This window comes from Columba livia, chromosome 3 (assembly GCF_036013475.1).
Source record: "Columba livia isolate bColLiv1 breed racing homer chromosome 3, bColLiv1.pat.W.v2, whole genome shotgun sequence".
Lineage (NCBI taxonomy): Eukaryota > Metazoa > Chordata > Aves > Columbiformes > Columbidae > Columba > Columba livia.
The window spans coordinates 105,751,342-105,764,490 of record NC_088604.1 but is presented as its reverse complement, the minus strand read 5'-3'; the positions used below and the strand labels follow the sequence as shown (position 1 = coordinate 105,764,490).

At 39.8% G+C, this 13,149-nt stretch overlaps 1 protein-coding gene across 3 annotated transcripts in view; it reads left to right on the top strand.

Moving 5' to 3' along the window:
* The first annotated feature begins 709 nt into the window (after positions 1 to 709).
* Positions 710 to 13,149, top strand: part of FSHR (follicle stimulating hormone receptor) — an 86,510-nt gene continuing 74,070 nt past the window's right edge. Inside the window, exon 1 of one of the 3 annotated variants that reach the window (XM_065058770.1) lies at positions 710 to 968. In XM_065058770.1, coding sequence (XP_064914842.1) covers positions 784 to 968 — 185 coding nt within the window. In that variant the 5' untranslated portion in view covers positions 710 to 783. The remainder of the gene's footprint in view (positions 969 to 13,149) is intronic. The other 2 variants (XM_065058769.1, XM_065058768.1) reach the window with 2 other exon arrangements.

Sequence of the window (13,149 nt, the reverse complement as noted above, 5' to 3'; positions counted from 1 at the left end):
AGAAGATTCAATGTCCAGGCCTTATGATTATATTCTTGATGCTGTTTTCCTCCCATTGTGCCACAAATAGCCATTCTGTTTATTTCTGGGTTTTTTTTCTAGATGACAAAATTATCTTACAAGTCCCTAGGGATCAGGGATCATTGGATACGTGGCATTTTCTCCTGTTTGGATTCCTATAAAGGTGCCAAGGAAAAGAGATGAATTATAAAGTCCATGAAGAATAATTACATTTGAAAATAAAGGTGTGTTATTTAGCCCTGGCTTTAGGAGTGCATAGCTTTTAACCTATCAAATAGATTATATACCCTATAAAAAATAATATATTTCCTTTGCCTACAAGCAACACAAAAGCAAGGGCTCCTGGATCCATGAAGGGGAGCATAAATGGTGTTTCTCCTTCAGGGACAAAAGTGCCTGGGCTGTAGAAACTGAAAATGCTTTGCTGTCCCTTGGTCTCACCAAGCAAAGCATACAAAATAACACAGCTGAAAACAAAGGACCTTTTTCTGGTGCAGAAACCCAGTGTGTCAAAAGTGCCCTGGCTACTTAAGCTGAGGCTGGTGATTTCAACACCACTTTAAATATAAAATATTTATGTCATGGAAAATCAGCATTGCTCATCTCCATCCCTACTCTAAGATCATAAAGGATCTTGAGGCCATGAACAGCATCTTGCTGAGAATTCATCCCCTAAAAAGCCACGTGGTTCATCCCAGCCCATGGGGCGGATCTTCCATTCAGGGAGTCGGGCTAGGAGGTCTCTGCATTTCTCCCTTGGACATGAAGGAGACAGGCACAGATGTGAAGACAGAGATGTCTCTGGTCTTTGCGTGTTTGCTGATGTTCCTGGCGGGCAGCTCGGGATGCCCGCACCACACCTGTCACTGCATGGGCAGGGTCTTCATTTGTCAGGAGAGCAAGGTGGTCCAGGTTCCCCGGGACATCCCCACCAACACCACCGAACTGTAAGTAGGGAGAGGGGACGGTTGTGAGCAGCAGCCCTGTTGCCAGCTCTCAAAACGAACTGCGGCATGGCAAGGCAAGGGTCAGGTTTGGAGTGAGTTGCTCAGGAGGCTTACTCCAGCTGTTTGGAAAGCACAAGCCCTTCCTCTGACACTCGCTTAATTACTTCTTGAATCTCCTCTCCGTTACTCCGATCATGCTCATTTTAAGATCTCTGTTAAGAAAAGATATGTACGTTATAATGCAAAGTGCAGACTAAATTTTAAACAAGCCTCCTTGATGCTGTGACAGTAATTTGAAGCATAAAGTCTAAGTTTCCTTTACAGCTTGCTTCAGCACTGTTGAAACACGTAGCGCAACTTGTCTGCCCCAAACAACTTGATGATGGGCGTTTGTGTTTGTACTGCGGGAGCTTTCCAAAGGTTTGTGCTTGTTTGCCAAGAAGAAACTTAATGTTTTCTTGCTGAAATCATGAAGGCTTTACAGAAAGGTCTCTGATAAATGTTCAGACAGCGATCCTCCTTTATCAGAGGAGCAGCATAACTGCAGTTGGAGAGAGTGAACCATGTAAAGATACCATACTGTGTTACTCCAGGAAGAGTTTTATCTATCTTAAAGCTTCTTTTGTTTTCCATAAAGCAATGTTAGCAATACCGACTGACAGCTGGTTTTTGTGTCAGTACCACAGGCAAGCAGAAGAGCTTACACACTGATGTGTATGTAACAATGCAAGTGATTGTTTTCATTTTAATTTTTTTTTAAGAAAGTTATATCACCCCTTGCCTATACGCACAGCTGTCTGACATTGTTATGAACTAAAGCAAAAATGAAAGGAGTATTCCTGGATAAACCCTTTGATTAGTAGCTGGAGTGGCAAGTTTGGCGGGAGGATACAAAGAAGAGTAATTTATCACTAGTTGGGTAAATAGGTGCCTATCTTAATTTTACACACCACAGTGTATCTGTGGTTACTATCCTACAGTTTTCCTAGGGCAGAAGTTTTGTTTCATTCAGAAAGAGGAGTTGTTATGCTCACTGAATTAGAGGACTGTGGTGAAAACTTGACAAAAATGTCTGAATTAACCACAGAAGGTCAGCAAAAGTTTAAATCATTCTCGCAACTAGAAGGAAAAATAATCCATCTGTGATTTAGGTCATCTAAATCCTGAGTGAACTGTGCTCCAGGCATCTAGTGCTAATTTTGTTTAATTTCACTTTGATTGTTTCTTTAGATTACACAGTTAAGGTCTGCCTTCTAGGGATTAAGCAAAAGAAGTTTATAATTATTTCTGCAAAGAAGTAGAGTTTTATATCGCCACAAAGCACCTGTTAGCGAAATTGTTTGCAGTAAATCCTTGTTAACTTCTCAAGGGTTTGTTGACGATGCTAATTTGTGGGTTCCTCAGCATGAGTGTGTATTCTCTGAAACAGGCTAACTGCAATGTTGATGTGTTCAAAACCAGCAAGTGAATCCTTTCTTCTGGTGGCATCATACAAATACAGGTGTTAGAATCTCTCGACTTGAGTCTCCTCTCAGTTATGCCAGCTTTTGCCTCCTTGGAGGTCCTGTTAAAGCAGTATAGACCTGGGATTGATTTCAGCACAGCTTGGGAATTTGTCCATGAAAACTCTGTAGAGTTGCTTTGAGCATAGAGAATGTTAAAGTTACTAAAGCCAGATACATTAGCTGAAGAGCTATTAAGTGATAGATAAACTTTAAGGTCAAAGCAGGGAGACTCTAGAAAGGTGTCTTCCTATGCATCTCTCTGCTGAGTGCCTAGTGGGGTGATTCAAGTGGCTACAACAGACTTTGCTGCTCCAGGTAACCAAATAAGCTTGCTTTATGTTTCTTCAAAAAGCCTCAATGAGTCAAAAGGGTTTTAAAATTGGTGTAGCAACTTGAACATAGATGGCCACCATGTCTAAGGACCATGTATAGGACACAAGCACAGCTTCTGCAAGGTACTTTTTCACTTAAAAGCTCATTCTGGGAGTGCAGGATGTTGTCTCATTTTGTTTCACATAAAGGAGGGGGTTTTCTTCAGTACACTTGGAACTCTTCACCTCTCTTATGTGGCCTTGATAGCTTTCCTAAGCTATACTAGTGTCCTTTCCTAGGGCCTTTTACATGTTGAATAACAGGCTGGTGAAAGCTTTGGAGGGAGAACAAAAGCCTCAAACACTTCTCCTGTTGCCATGTTTCTGTTCCACTACAGCTGTTTCTTAAGTTGTGATGCTGGCATGTGGCAGCCTTCTCTGTTACTTGGTAAAAAAATTCGGGATAAAGGTAAAAATATTGCCCTCAAGAACCATTATCTCTACTTTTGCTGTAGCTGATTTTGTAAATTATTGTTTTTATCTTTTATTTTTCAAGGGCTGACTGCTGACACTGCTGCCAATGATGGGTTTCTTTGTGGTTGGTTTCCCGACAGTGAGAGCTTATAATCCACAGTGAACATGAGTTCTGTGGCACGGTACAAGAGCCAGGGTTTTGCTCCTGGTTGGATTCTCATCTGCTTTAGCAAGGGTGTTGCAAATGGGAGGGCTGACAGCCACTTATGGTGAGGGATCTCAGTTTATACTCGCCATGTGGAAACAGAGCAGGGATTAGAAACCATGGGTTTATATTACTCTTTTTGCTGCCACGTCTACTTTTTCACTTACAGGCCAAAATCTTACAAGAGGACAGTTACAGCTTGGTTTGTATGTTGCTTTTTGCAGATTTACAAGCACTATGCAGCTGGCATGTCTTGAGTGTTTGCTAACGAAACTGTGTTTATTAGCTGTTTTACATTATAATCTTTGCCTGGAAGAGGAGTTGGATAGAAGAATTATTGGAATTTTTTTATAGATACCAAAATGCCTTTGAGAAATGTAGATGGTTCTAACTTAGAACTCTGGAGGTAATCCATGAGAAAGCAGAGGCCAAAGTTTCAGATGGGAAACATACGATCATTTGTGTCAAAGTATTAACTATTAATTGCCTCACAGAGTGTAAGAGCGGGAGCAAATCAGTAGTCCCTGAGTTGCAGTTTAATTCTTGCAGATTTAAAACAGTTTTAAAATTCAGTGTCAAGTTTTGTAATCCATCCTTAATATTCACTAAGATTTAATTTAATCAGAGATCTTGCTTTAAGAAAGTAATGCAAACAGAAATAACTTGCTCTCAGAATAGAAGGGATCCTTCTTAAGTTTTAGCAAACTACTTTAAGCAGAAACATATAAATATCAACTAGGAATACAGCTAGAAATTCCATTCTCTTACAGCACCCTTCCTTGCTTTTGGGTTTCTTTTCTCAGCAGTTCTTGAAATCACTCTTACAGTATCCCAGGGAAATAGAGAGCTCTACTCCTACAGCTAGGCACAACCATTTGAGCAGTGGACTATACCTCTGATTTGACAAAGTAAAGCAAGAGTAAAAGGCAGCTTAAAAATGGGGGGTGAAAAAAAGGCTGTTTGGTCCAATTCTGCTTGCAATCCTGCAGAATTATGTGAGAGAAATGTTAATATAAGCATTTTATCTACATACTGTAACTAATACTGTGATATAAAAGGTATCAGGAAATCAGATTGGATCATATTGTATTTGTTATGGAGAGAAACTGCCTTCAACTCAGTTACTTTCCTCATTTTCTCCTGCTCCTAAACCTTCCCCCCTTACTGTTTAGCCCTCCGTATCTGGCATACACGCTGAAGCATGTTGACTGGTTGGTTCCCTTTGCCTGACTGTTTCTACATCATGAAGACAATATAAGAGACATTTCCTGAGAATGGAAATTGCCAACTTGGATCTGTGACTCAGCTAATTAAAAGGAATTATTTAACGTGTTAGCGTGCCAGAGGCTTCAGTGGGAGAGTGGTGCCAGTTTGAGAAAGGAGCAACTGAGATGACTGAAATAATTGATAACAGAGACGGTCCATCATTTCCACCCATCTGTCAAGGTGTTACCTAAGAGGAAACTGCAGATAAAATAAATAAGGCCTAGAGGTGATCATGTGGTCTTTTGTATGTTAAAAACCATTCTCTTACTTCATTAGCCAGTTTAGCCATTGTCAGAGCGGTTCAGAGGTACGTTATATAGAGTGTTTTCTCCCAGGCATCTGCAAACTATAAACAGTGGGGGTTTTTCACTTTCTCTCTGCATAGGTGTTTTTGTACAATCGCTCAAGGTTATTTATTTTAGATTATCAAGTCAAGGCTGAGTAGATATCTAACCACTAAAACAGTTGCTGCCTTGAAATAGCAAGTTCTGTGTTAAGTACTGAGTGAGTCAGATGTGCTTCCCTGTGACAGAAGCTGCAAATGATGTGAACAGTAGCTGCAACACTGTTATTGACAGCTGCAATTAGGATTTTTTTATGCTTTCACACTTAAAGCTGAAACTACAGTGAAACCTGCAAACAATCACAGTTCTTGCTCAGGTGTTTGTACTGGTGGACTGACCTTCATCTAAGACAGACAATGTGAAAAGGATAAAGTAAGCTAACAAAATGAAGACCCATGAAACTTTCAAGTCCATTTGTTACTGTCCTTAATCATATAGTTAATCAATAAGCCCACATATTATCAGAAAGAGATGAGAATATTTGCACAGCAGAGCATATTGGGAACATATTACATGCTATCTAAAACATTTACTTTTTTAAAAAATTTAAACTTGCTTTTTTTCTGCTAGGGTAGAAAAAAGTCTGCAGTTAATGTTATGTTCTTCTCTTCCTAGATTTATTATCAGTTCATACTTTGAAGCAGAAAGCTATAGAAGTTGCTGTACAACCACTGGCTGGATTCTGCGTTTGACATTTTCATTGGTAGGATGAAAAGAAATAGGCAGAGCATAAGACGGAAAAAAGAAAAGGAAGAAGGTGACAATAAAGGATAATAAACTCTGCAGGGTAGATCCTCAGCTAGTATAAACTACCAAGTATATATCTCTATAGAAACATGCAGTTTCCAAAGCTTCAGGAGCTTTTCAACACAAGGAGGTCTGCTGCACACAACAGGAATTACTTTGCAGGGCAGTACTCTCTGCTGACTTTCTCATGATACTGTGGCAATAAATATATATGTATGACTTTCACCTGACTTATGATGACTACAGCTCGATGCATCTATGACAGATGTATCATTGAGTCTGAAGATGTATAAATGTGTCTATATATATCTGATGTATCTTTCAAATGAATGTGTATTCTCTTAAAATGTAATGGCAAGTATATGACTTGTTAAATCACTAAGATTTTCCAGGGAAACACAGTGAAAAGCAAGACTTGATTTTGTTTGCTGGTGGCATTGAGAAGGTAGCAAGGTACATGCTGGCTGATGGCCTTCACTGGAGTCAGCTGCAGACAGATTCTCCCCAGGTACAACTTTTGATTTTCTGGCAACCTCTGTCTCACAGACATACACAAAAAAACGCTGAGAGAGCCCGCGTCATGTCCCCACACATCTGATACCAGGTGAAATGGGTTCCTGGGTCTGATCAGCTCTAGATCCCAAAATAAAGCCTCTCTGTTATAGGTACATTATAGGTACATCTTGCTTCACCTCCTACAGAAAATCAAAATTGCCTACGGAATGAGATTATCATCAATGTTTTTCTAAAGTGTTTGGAAGATTAAACTAGTCATTTGTAGGTGTTACATTTTCTTATCTTGAATATTTTGCCTTCATCTTTGGTGCCTCTCCATTCAAATATTTTTTCATATAAATATAACCTAGGAGAGTTTGACAGTAATGTTATTCATGAGATGCAAACTAGAAAATACCAAGGTTTTGTGTAGAGGGACAGCAAGAGAGAAAATCTCTGGTTAGGTCAGAAATAAGTAGTTTTAAACTAAAATGTGTTTAAAATTGAGAAGTTGGTAAGTCTAGGGGACATTAAATATAGGATGAAGGTCTAGCTCTTCTCCAACAAGAACATGTATCATAAAACAGATTTGAGGAATGATGAATTCACCAGTGTCATGCAGCAGTTAATTTCCTTTTCTCTGAATGATATGTCACACTAAACCCTTCAACAGTGTGGATGATTTCCTAGCTTCATTTACTCGCCTTAATACAGCTTCTCACAACTCATCAGTTTTCACCACACAGAATTAAAATGCTGGTTGTTTTCTCTTTTCTAATATTAAAATGTATTAACTTTGTCCCTCACCTCACCCAGGGAGGCCAAGACACTTTGGCCCAGGCAATCCCCTTGATACTCAGGTGTGGCTATCACTATCTGGGAGAGCAGACCACAGTCAGAGCTCTAGGGAGAAGTTCTGAAAAGTGCTTTTATTAGTTTGAAAGACATTAAGGCGCTTACCTGTTTCTGTTACACTTGTTCAGCTTCACTGAGTTGTTCTCCCATCCCTTGTACAGGGAGCTCAGGGTATTTATGCATGAGGGGGGTGCAGAATTGTCTGTGTGTGTCCCTTATGCTCTGACCCAGCAGGGTACAAGCTGCTATACTGTAAGAGCCACAAAGCCAGGACAACTCATCCATTATCCTTGTATCTGCATTTGTCCATGCCATATGCCTTCAGCTCCTCACTCCAGTTTATAAATGATTGCTTAGGAATATGAGTTAGTCGTTTTCTGCATCTGGCCCATGGCAAAGTCATATCAGCATGGCAGTCCTGAAGAATGAAGCTCATTATCTCCCTCAAAATGCAGGCCATGTCCCTTAAATTTAAATTTAAATTTAAATAACAACAACAACAACAACAACAACAACAATAATAATAATAAAACTTGCTGTTCCCAGCAGCATTTCTGAGATGTAATGGAGAAGAGACCTCCAGCAGAAGATGTTTTGTTTTTAAAAGCTCCAAATTTAATTCTTCTAGAAGAATATCGCACACAAAATGTGTCCCCTGATAAAACAGCAGAAGAAAGTCTGCTGTGCATCTCAAAGGTTTCCTTCACAGGTGCCAGGGGGTCTCACTGGGCTGGTGTATCACTGAAAATACTGGGTGCGTGGAGACCTTAACAAGAATTAAAATGGAAGGTGGATGAGAAATGCCAGAAGAACAGAGAGAACAGTTGCACAGAAGAGTGATGCCAAGTGAATATACATCCCAAAGGGGACAGCTGCTCTAAGCGTCAGCAGTTTGTATGGAGGAAGGGGTCCTGCAAAGCTAAACCAAATTATCTAGGACAGAAAATAAAAATAAACAAACCTTTTAGACACCCAACTGAGGAGCAAAAGAAATCCATGCAAAGTTCAACATGCCTCACTCTCTTCTAACTTGATGGCTTTTTAGTTAGTTCTGCTTAACTTTACTGAGTGTCCTTGTGCAGGCAAGCTAAAAGATAATTGGGGTAGGTTCACAGCTAATTTAAATTGTCATAGCTTCATTAACTTCAGTGGAAAGAACCAAGTTCATTTTCACTGTCTGGCAATTGGGACCTCTGTCAGCCATGTGTTGTTCATTTTGTCAGCAGCTGATTGGTAATTAATATGTACGTGTGTTTGGTAAACAAGACAGTTTGGGCATAAAAGACAGGTATTCTTTTTCGTAGTAGTCTGTTAGTTTTACACAGCAAGAGGCAAGCACTTTTTGTAGGAAAAGCCACTTTTCTTTGTTTAAGACCTTGACCTTTTCAGACAAAACCTGTAAATTATTTCACACTCTTTGACTGTAGTTTGATTGGACTGATCTTATTAGCAGTGAAATTTAACTCATTAAAATGAAGCTTATTTCAAATTATAGGTCAGAGTTACGCCTGGATTTCATATAAGAGTACAGAAAATTATTTCTTCTAATTGTCTTGAATACAGTGCAATAATGAGCCCTATTTCTGGCTTTACTTATTTACAGCTTCCTTGATTTTGGGGGTCCAGGGTCAGGAAAGCTTGTGATTTTTTTGCTTTTGCTTAATGTTTTCCTTAGGTGTTCTGGAAGCTCAGCCTTGAAGGTATGGATGCTTCTTATCTTCCATTACCTTATCAAGCCACTCAGATGTATTTGCTCCTGGTTAGCTAAAGAATTTAGAGACTGCTATTATATGCAGAGTGATATATATTTCTGAGTGAAATGAAAACAGTATTCAGCCCAATTCAGTGTGAAAGTCTTTGTTTTTCGTAATTACATTTAGCTTCCTGAGCCTCTATCTTTGCTTTGGTTAGCTAAATAATGCTATATCCTTGAATATAGTATATTCAACACTTGCTATAGACAGGGCAGCCTCAAATTAAAGCACGTACTGGCTGTTTGAGCCATGGACTGAAGCTTTAACCTCTGCCTTCTCCCTTCTCTACACCAGAATGCAGTTACTAGTCAGCATTTTAGTATATTCCTGGAAATCCTGTTTTCTGAACACTTGTGGAACATTGTTCTTGTAATGGTCATACTGACAGAAAGTTTCCCCATAGTACATAAGAGGATGTACTTTCTGATACGAATCCTTGTCCAAATACAGTCAGTTAATTGGAATTAATTTGTAAATATTTATTTGTAACAAATCTATTAATCTGTAGTGGTTTTCCAAAAAAACAATGTGTATAAGCATTCAATGGGGAAAACTTCCAGGTTTTCAATGTTTGTTTGATTCATCTTCTGTTTGAGATTGGAGTGAGGAGGGAATATGCTTTCAAATGACAGTCAGCAGATTTTTTTTTGTTTTCTTTGTTTGAAATAGTAGTGTGTGAAGAAGAACTGGATTGACTGTCTGAAGACTGGAAGAGAAAGTGGTGCTCGTTTTCTCAGGAGACTTTCTGGTGTCCTGTATTTGTGACCTGAACATAGAACAGCAAGATGCCCGTAAAGCAGCCTCCTCTCACCCTTACTCCAAAGAAGTGAAGGGAACAGCCTGTGTGCACACACCTGCACACGTGCTTGGGTTGCCTGTGTGTTTAACCTCTTCCTCCACTGGTTCAGCTCCTGGCAAAGAAGATGAGAATAAAAAGCGGAAACGTGTATATGTAGCTGTAACTGACAAAAAGGCCAAGGCTCAGCTGGGAGAGAGTAGCAGTGGAAGAAGGGACTGTCTGCCTGTCTCTTTTTCCAAAATCAGGAGCATGGGATAGGAAGTAATTTGAGCTCAGTTTTCTTCACTGCAAATGATTGTCATGTAGGCAGTCTGAGGATTATTATGGTTTTCTTCACACACCTTCTGAAAGACTTTAATGGCTTTTGTTTGTTTGTTTGTTTGTTTGGGATTTTTTGGAGGTTTTCTTTTTAATTCTGTGCCATGCTTTGTGCTTAGAAATGATCTCTGGTATAACATTCTTTCTACCCTTGGCTTTGAAAGGTTTGTATTTTAGTGCAAACATCAGGGTTAAGTTTTGATTTCTTTATTCACTTGTACCATCACTTGATACAAATATATTAGGCTATTGCCTTCAGTAGCCCAGTAAAGGTGTCCAAGGACTGTCAAAGGGCACCCTGTTCAATGGGAAGCACTTGTGTCTGTGACAGCCACAGACACTCACTGAGATCAGAAAGTAAATCTGACTCCAGCAGTGGAAATGCTGCCTGTGTTGCTTTCTCTGGAGTTTGCAATCTCTTCACTGCTGCAAAAAAAACACAGGAGCACATGGAAGTCAAATTCATTTTTTAATTCTTATTAACTACTGAGTATTTCCTCAGAGTCCAGTATCTCAGTAGAAATGGTTATAGACACAGAGGAATTTCTGAACAAGCAAGGTCTAAGAAGGGAGGCTATAAACCACCCTGCTACGGGAAAACAGTGGGTTGATGCTAAAAAACCTGCCATATCCCCAAAGTTTTCTTTGGCCAACAGAGCTGCTATGGAAATTTTTGGGGTTTGTTGGTTTTTTTTTTTGGCAAGTAGAGAGTCACAAAAGAAGTACAGACTGTGTCAGAAAATGGGAACAAAACAAGAAATGCCTCAACAGAACAACTCTCTCTATGAGGAATTAGAGTGGTTTGAGGGAGTGGTCAGTAGGACTGCCTATGGAGCACTCATTGGAAGGTTTCACCCTTTTATAAGTTTAGCTACTGTCTGTATATGTCTCCTTAACTAAAGTCTTTCATAAATATAAGAATGTTGTGCCTACAGGATCTTATTTTTGTATATTCAGTATTTATGTAGCAAACAATATAACTCTGGATTCCTTAATTTCCTTATGTGTTATTGCTATGTTACACTGGTGCAGCTCAGCGTGGGTCCACACCTCAGAAATCAGGTTGTTTTTTTGAGCACTTTACTCTAAAAGTTGGAGCCTGTCCATCCAGGGCTTTACAGGAGCACTGCAAGGGCTGGACACAAAAATGTGAATTTCCACAAAGCGTCTGCCAAGGAGTGATTGCCCTTGGACATACTGGTGTCCTGGTCCAGCAAGAGCAGCCTTGTAGCTTCAGGGATGTGAACCAGCAGCAGCTAGGGCTTGGCATTTTTCTGGCCATCAAAGGTGCAAATGCTGTCTGGAAGAAACGCTCCGGTGGCGCTAGGGAATGGGGACACTGGCTCTTTGTTCAAGGCTTTGAAAGACTTTTTTTTCCCCTCAGGCTGCCAAGAGGCGGCCTTGGTTCTAGGTATAGATTCATCTGTTTAATGTCCTCCAGGCTGAGCACGCATAGGGTTGGTTATCAGCTAAAATAGGGAATGAGGCAGTTAGTGCTTCAGAAGTTTCTGCTTGCGTCTCCTTGAAGATTTTCTGCATTCCACAGAAAGCTTGTTAACGTCTGCTTTGGAGGGATGGCAGGTTGCTGTTTTCATTAGTGGTGCCAGATTTGTTGGCCAGAGTACATCTTTACAATGTTCATCATATAAAGGAGGTCATACATTTCTATAAAGCACCTTATGCTAGTATCCTAATTTATGAAGAACTTTGGGCGTCAGCCTCTGTTGCGTAGAAATACTCGTAGTTTTGCTAGTCTGAGCTCAACTGATTCAGGCTGGCTCTCTATCCTAGAAGCCCACAAGTCCCAGAAGCCTTAATTTTGAATATGATGTCAACTGCTTTTCTTAAAACCTTACAAAGAAGGAAGACAGTGCACCTAGACTACACGGGGATCTAAATTTTGACTGCACTGTCAAGCATAGTGTCACTGTAGGTGTTTCCATGATGTTGAGTTTCACCAGTTGGAAAGTCCTTTGCCAGCATCAGTATCTGTATTTCAGTAGCTGCTGTAACAGAACCCAATGGCCATGCTTCCTCTGCTAGCCTGCCTTACGGCGTGCTTCCAAGTCATACTTGGTTTGCATGGTTATCCAAATGTTCTTCCCTTTTGTTGACCTTATTGAAGAGGTGATAATGGAAAATACTTTCTGGGGAAAAAAAAAAAGGTGTCATACTGATCGCTAAACATTCCCTGCTATCTCAATGCTGAAATAGCAATGCTCAGTATGTTAGAAGCTACTTCTGCCAGATAAAGGGATAATCAGCTGAAACATCTGTGTGTTTCATAGTTACCCTTGAAAGAAGGAGGCAGGAAAATCAAAAAGCACACACAAAGGCAGACGGTAAGCTAGTCATGTCTTTCTATACTTTCCTTGCGTATTATTTGCTTTTCTGCAATCCGATGCATATGTCCTAAATATTGTTTTGGTGAACAATAATAACAGTAGTACTGTGATTTTTGCCTAAAGCAGCATAAAATAATCCTTTAAAGACTGCAGTCTTATAAACAAAGCCCTAGGAAATAAACATCTTTTACAACTGTCAAACTTGGAGCAAGAGTTCATTTTCTCATTGCCAAAAGTGTGCCTTTATCTGAGAAAGTGAGACAGAATGGCCGGTATCGTGCCTACTGTTTGAACAATCCATTTGCAAGAATAGATACAGATGTTATATTTACAAAGAGAAAGAAAAAAAGTGGCTGTGTAGTGAGATGAAAAAATCAAAAGCCCTGAAATACCAAGCACTACATCTACCCTGACAGCTCAAAGAACATAAAGTAGGGGCACATTTTCTTGACAAAGTAATCAACCACAAAATTCATGCATTCTCTCATTTTTTGGAAGGCATATTCATTTTTAAATCTTAAGAGACTTTTAACCATGTAAAACAGAGTAAAGAGTGGGAGATCCTGCAAGGAAGCTGCAATTAGAGGAGATGTTAAAGTAATGATGCAGACCTTTGAAATTAATCTGAAGAAAAACTAAATTATTTGGGAAGGATATGTGTGAAACTTCTCAATGATATTTCAGGTTCAGTGGTGACACGGACTGTCATTTTTACTGGCCCTAAAGCAAAACCAAACATGGTTAACCAAGCCTCCTGCAGCAA